Raw genomic sequence first — 5984 nt, 5'->3', positions numbered from 1 at the left:
TCCTCAATGTCTGTTGTTATGTCCCCCTTTTCATTTCTGATTTTGTTGATTTGGATGCTCTCTCTCTGTCTTTTGGTTAGTTTGGATAAGGGCTTGTCTATCTTGTTGATTTTCTCAAAGAACCAACTCTTTGTTTCATTAATTTTTTGTATTGTTCTCTTTGTTTCTATTTTATTGATTTCAGCTCTCACTTTGATAATTTCCTGGCATCTATTTTTCCTGGGAGACTTTGCTTCTTCCTGTTCTAGAACTTTCAGGTGTGCTGTTAAGTCACTAGTGTGAGATTTCTCCAGCTTATTTATGTGGGCGTTTAGTGCTATGAATTTCCCTCTTAGTACTGCTTTCATAGTGTCCCATAGGTTTGGATATGTGGTGTCTTCATTTTCGTTGATCTCTAGGAAGTCTTTAATTTCTTTCTTTATTTCTTCCTTAACCCATTGGTGATTCAGTAGGGTATTATTCAGTTTCCATGAGATTGTAGGTTTTCTGTAGTTTTTGTTGTTGTTGAAATCCAACTTTAGACCATGGTGGTCTGATAGAACACAGGAGGTTATTCCAATTGTTTTGTATCTGTTTAGATTTGTTTTGTGACCAAGTATGTGGTCGATTTTTGAGAAGGTTCCATGGGGTGCTGAGAAGAAGGTATATTCTTTTTTGTTAGGATGGAATGTTCTGTAGATGTCGATTAAGTCCATTTGAGTCATGACATCAGTTAAGTCCTTTATTTCTCTGTTAAGTTTCGATTTGGGGGATCTGTCCAGTGGTGAAAGTGGGGTGTTGAGGTCTCCCACTATTAATGTGTGGGGTTTTATATGTGATTTAAGCTTTAATAATGTTTCTTTTACATATGTGGGTGCCCTTGTGTTTGGGGCATAAATGTTCAGAATTGAGACTTCATCTTGGTGGATCTTTCCTGTGATGAGTATGTAATGCCCTTCTTGATCTCTTTTGATTGATTTTAGTTTGAAGTCTATTTTGCTGGATATCAGGATGGCTACACCCGCTTGTTTCTTAAGACCGTTTGATTGGAAAGTCTTTTCCCAGCCTTTTATTTTTAGGTAGTGTCTATCTTTGAATTTGAGATGTGTTTCTTGTATGCAGCAGAAAGATGGGTCCTGCTTTCATATCCATTCTGTAAGCCTATGTCTTTTTATAGGTGAATTAAGTCCATTGATATTGAGGGATATTAATGTCCAGTGATTGTTCATTCCCGTTATTTTTTGGTGGTGATGTGTGTGTACTTTTCTTCATTGGGGTTTACTGCTGTGGCTTTATCTATTGCCTGTGTTTTCGAGGTTGTATCTGACTTCCTTAGGTTGGAATTTTCCTTCTAGTGCTTTCTGTAGGGCTGGGTTTGTGGATAAATATTGTTTAAATCTGGCTTTGTCATGGAATGTCTTGTTCACTCCATCTATGATGATTGAAAGTTTTGCTGGGTATATTAGTCTAGGCTGACATCCATGGTCTCTTAGTGTCTGCATTACATCTGTCCAGGACCTTCTGGCTTTCAAAGTCTCCATTGAGAAATCGGGTGTTATTCTGATAGGTTTGCCTTTATATGTCACTTGGCCTTTTTCCTTTGCTGCTCTTAATATTCTTTCTTTATTCTGTACGTTTAATTGTTTAATTATTATGTGGTGAGGGGACTTTTTTGGGGGGTCTAGTCTGTTTGGTGTTCTATAGGCTTCCTGTATCTTCATAGGCATTTCCTTCTTTAAGTTGGGAAAGTTTTCTTCTATGATCTTGTTGAATATATTTTCTGTGCCCTTTAGTTGGTATTCTTCTCCTTCTTCTACCCCTATTATATGTAGGTTTGGTCTTTTCATGGTGTCCCAAATTTCTTGGACATTTTGGTTCATGACTTTGTTGGCTTTAGTGTTTTCTTTGACTGATGAATCTATTTCTTCTATTGTATCTTCAACGCTAGAGATTCTCTCTTCCATCTCTTGCATTCTGTTGATTATACTTGCATCTGAAGTTCCCAATCGTTTTCTCAGATTTTCTATTTCCAGCATTCCCTCTGTTTGTGTCTTCTTCATTTTTTCTGTTTCCCTTTTCAGGTCTTGGACTGTTTCCTTCATTTGTTTCATTGATTTTTCTTGATTTTCTTTCAGTATTTTATTGTTCTCTTCCAGGACTTTTTTGATTTCTTCTAATTTGTTTGCCCTTTCCTCTAGTTGTTTACAGCGTTCTTCACATTTTTTTGTCTTTTCCTCTACACGAGCCTCTAGCTTCTTCATGATGACATTCATAAGGCTATTTTCTTCAGCTTCTTCCAATTTCTGATGTTCAGGTCTAGGTGTTGGAGGAGGGCTAGGTCCTGATGATGGTGTATTGCTATTCATTTTGTTGTATGTGTTTCTGCCTTGACGTCTGCCCATCTCCTTGTTCTTGGCCTTATCCGCACACTTGGTTCAGACAGAGCTGACAGATTCAGGAAGTCTCTCTCTCTTGTCCAGATGGGAGCTCTCTTGTCCAAATTGGAAGTCTGGGGCAGGATGGGAGCTCTTGTTCAGAAGGGAAGTCCGGGGGAGGATGGGTGCTCTCCTCTCCTCTCTCTCTCTCTCTCTCTCTCTCTCTCTCTCTCTCTCTCTCTCCTCCAGATGGGAAATCCGGGGCAAGATGGGAGCTGGGAGCCAGCCTCTAAGTCTCAAGAAGAGGCTTGGGGCTCGGGCGGATGGGCGTGGGGGCAGGGCGTGGAGACTGCAGAGTCTGCCAGGGGTCTTGGAGAAGGGGATCCTTCCCGGTGGGGCTAGAAGGGAACCTGCCTGGTGACCAGAACCTGGGGCCAAGTTGGGCAGGTCTTCCCCGGAGTGGCTGGTGCCCAGGGATCAAGATAAAATTTCTTAATAAATAAAAAAAATAGAGTTTTGTGAAGGGTGATATTGGGATGAGTTGAGGAAGAAAGTTGGGAGGAGAAGATCTTTGTGATTTGTTCAGGATGGGGGTCAGAGAGGAAAGGGAGAACACTACAGGTTTCCTGCTACAGAAGTGGGATGAGAGGAGGGTGATTGGATCTCAGGAGTAGTAGGAGGGGTATGGGTCCACCTTTAGCCGACTTGTTGCCTTGGGATGGGTAACTCTGGTTAGCAGGGGTACCAGCTGGAGTTGGGGGTCTGGTAAAAATAACAAGTAGGAGGAGGAAGGCTAGAAATGGAAGATGTGTGAGATCTACAGGGGATGGGACCAGGAAGACAGGGAAGGCTGCCTATGGTGTTCTGCTGAAGAGCTGGGTCTGATACTGGAGAATTGGGTCTGGGAAAACAGAGAGAAAGATCTGCATGTGGCAGCCTACCTGGTTGGAGAGCTTATATTGGAACTCATTGCAAAAAATGTAAACAAACTGAGTCCTAATTTCCAGCTGAGTTGGGTCCAAAAAGGAGCAACAAAATGTGGAATGTGCTCTATTCAAAATTTTCAATCTTACTCACTACAGAAAATTTCATAAGCTTCTCTGCCCTGATAATGGAACTCCTAAGATATAATGGAACTGATTTTTTTTATTATTATGAATTGTTTCTTTGCTGGCAGGTGTTCTTTTTATTTTTCTATAAAGGCATACTGGAAAGAGTCTTTCAGAGCCTGAGAGTTATTCATACTCTTACTCCAATTGAAGTAAATGATTCATTCTTGTGGGTTGGTTGTTCAGGGAATGATATTGGCAAACTGTTGAGACAAAGGGAGGAAAGTTGTCTACCACAAGAGCACAGTGGCCATACTGCTACAGAAGATCAGAGCAGATTCACAGAGAAGCATGGGAAACTGAAGCATGTAAATTAGAGAGAGGTAGGGGCAGACATACACTGCCAAGTGTGCTGTTCTTATCCTATGAGAGTCCAGAAAGGTGAGACTAATGAAGAATCACCAAAGACCCCAGATGGAGATGGGAACTGGCACAGTGTGACTAGAAGCAGAGGGAAAGATTTACTGTGATGTCCTCTAGGTGCTCATGGGTACATACTAGTCCAGTACTAGTGTTTAAAATTATTTCATATTACTGTATTAAAATACATAATTGATAAAGACATTTTATCTCCTGATTTTAGTTTAATAGACAGAAATAGCCTCAAACCAAGGTACAGAAGAAGAACACATAGAATGACTTTTTTGGGTTACCATCACCCTCAATATCTACAAATCGTGAACCAGAAAAAAAAATTAGTACAAAACTCAGAGTTTAATTATTTTAAGCAAAATATCATCAAATCAAGCTAACAAAATAATACACTCTCAACATACTTTTTCAGGGAAATTTTTACAACAGATTTCCAATTCTTTGACATATTTTATACCATTCAGGATAGGAAACTATATTTTCCTTATTTATTTACCAGGGCTTGCTGGAATTGATGTATTCTCCTTTGGTTTATTTTTCAAATTACTAATTTCTTTCTTTCTTTTTTCTTTTTTTGGTTTTTCTACACAGGGTTTCTGTGTGTAGCTTTGTGCCTTTCCTGGAACGAACTCTATAGCCAAAGCTGGCCTCAAACTCACAGAGATCCACTGGGATCTGCTTCTGGAGTTCTGGGATTAAAGGCATTCGCCACCACCACATGGCTCAAATTACTAAATTTTCTATCTGCTGTGACAATCCCAAATATGTTACATTGTAACCATCATTCTATCTGTGTATCTTTCAATGTAATCCATGCAAAAAAGCTTAACTTGTAAAATCTAGCAAGTTTCAGTTGAATAAACATTTAGTACATGTACATGAAAGTTCATGAGAATTCCCCTGTAAACATATAATTTGATATTCTGATTTTGAGAAAGCATTTTCATCCCTCTCAGTTAGGAAGCTGTGTTAAAAGAAAAATGCAGAAGCACTCAAATAGGCTTAGGACACAAGTGACTAAAACACTCAATAATTTAATTGGCTTAGATCACAACTAATACGTTTGAGAGTAGTTCATGTTTCAACAAGGTATTATTTATGTCTAAGTCTTGTCTCATAGTCTTTAAAAGAACAAAATCTAAGAAAAACATGTTTGAAAGCTTCCTTCACCTGCTGGTTCCTGAGAGTGTAAATGAAAGGGTTTAGCAAAGGGGCCACAGAAGTGTTGAGCACAGCTACACCTTTATTTAGAGTCACCCTTTCCTTGGCTGATGTTTTCATGTACATGAAGATACAACTCCCATAAGTAATGGAGACAACAACCATGTGTGAGGAGCAGGTGGAAAAGGCCTTTCTCCGTTGTTGAGCTGAAGGGAACTGGAGGATGGTTTTGATGATGAGTGTGTAGGAGAGGATCACTAAGATCAAGGTGATGACCAGTGTCATCACAGCCAAGGCAAAAGCCATCAATTCTATTAAACTTGTGTCTGTGCAAGACAGCTGAAGGACAGAAGTGTCACATACGAAGTGATCAACAATTTTGGAAGCACAGAAATCCAGCTTGAGTCCCAAGAGCAAAGGGGGGAAGATGACTAAGAACCCAGTCACCCAGGAGCTGATGACCAGCAAGTGACACACTTTGCTATTCATGATGATGGGGTAGTGCAGTGGTCTGCAGATGGCTACATAGCGATCATAGGACATGGCAGCCAGGAGGTAGAACTCTGTGGTCCCTAGCAGAAAAAAGAAGAATAATTGAGCTGCACAAGCATTGTACAAAATCATTTTCTCCCCTGAGAGAATGCTCGTCAGGAACCTGGGGATGCACACTGTGGTGAATGCAATTTCTAGGAAGGAGAAATTCCGGAGGAAGAAATACATTGGAGTCTTGAGGCGGGGATCCAGCAGGGTGAGAAGGATGATCACTAAGTTCCCCATCAGGCTCAAGATGTAATTGAAAAACAGAAACAGGAAAATCAGAATTTGTAGCTGAGGGTCACCTGTCAGTCCAAGCAAAATGAACACTATCTCCACAGATTGGTTCTTCATTTCTCTTGTTTCCTAGCAAATCTACAGAAAATACAAAACTAATATCACATCCAGGAAAAATACTTCTTCCTTTTCATCCATTAAAATTATGTATCCATAT

At 40.0% G+C, this 5984-nt stretch overlaps 1 protein-coding gene across 1 annotated transcript; it reads right to left on the bottom strand.

The window, feature by feature from the left end:
- Positions 1–4927: 4927 nt before the first annotated feature.
- LOC131895041 (olfactory receptor 6C6-like) lies at positions 4928–5884 on the bottom strand. The gene has a single exon (XM_059245437.1). The coding sequence runs from the start codon at positions 5882–5884 to the stop codon at positions 4928–4930; it is 957 nt and encodes a 318-aa protein (XP_059101420.1).
- Between the last annotated feature and the right edge of the window lie 100 nt (positions 5885–5984).

Source organism: Peromyscus eremicus, chromosome 18, assembly GCF_949786415.1.
Source record: "Peromyscus eremicus chromosome 18, PerEre_H2_v1, whole genome shotgun sequence".
Classification (NCBI taxonomy): Eukaryota; Metazoa; Chordata; class Mammalia; order Rodentia; family Cricetidae; genus Peromyscus; species Peromyscus eremicus.
The sequence above is the reverse complement of the archived record's forward strand: the minus strand, read 5'-3'. Positions and strand labels throughout refer to the sequence as shown.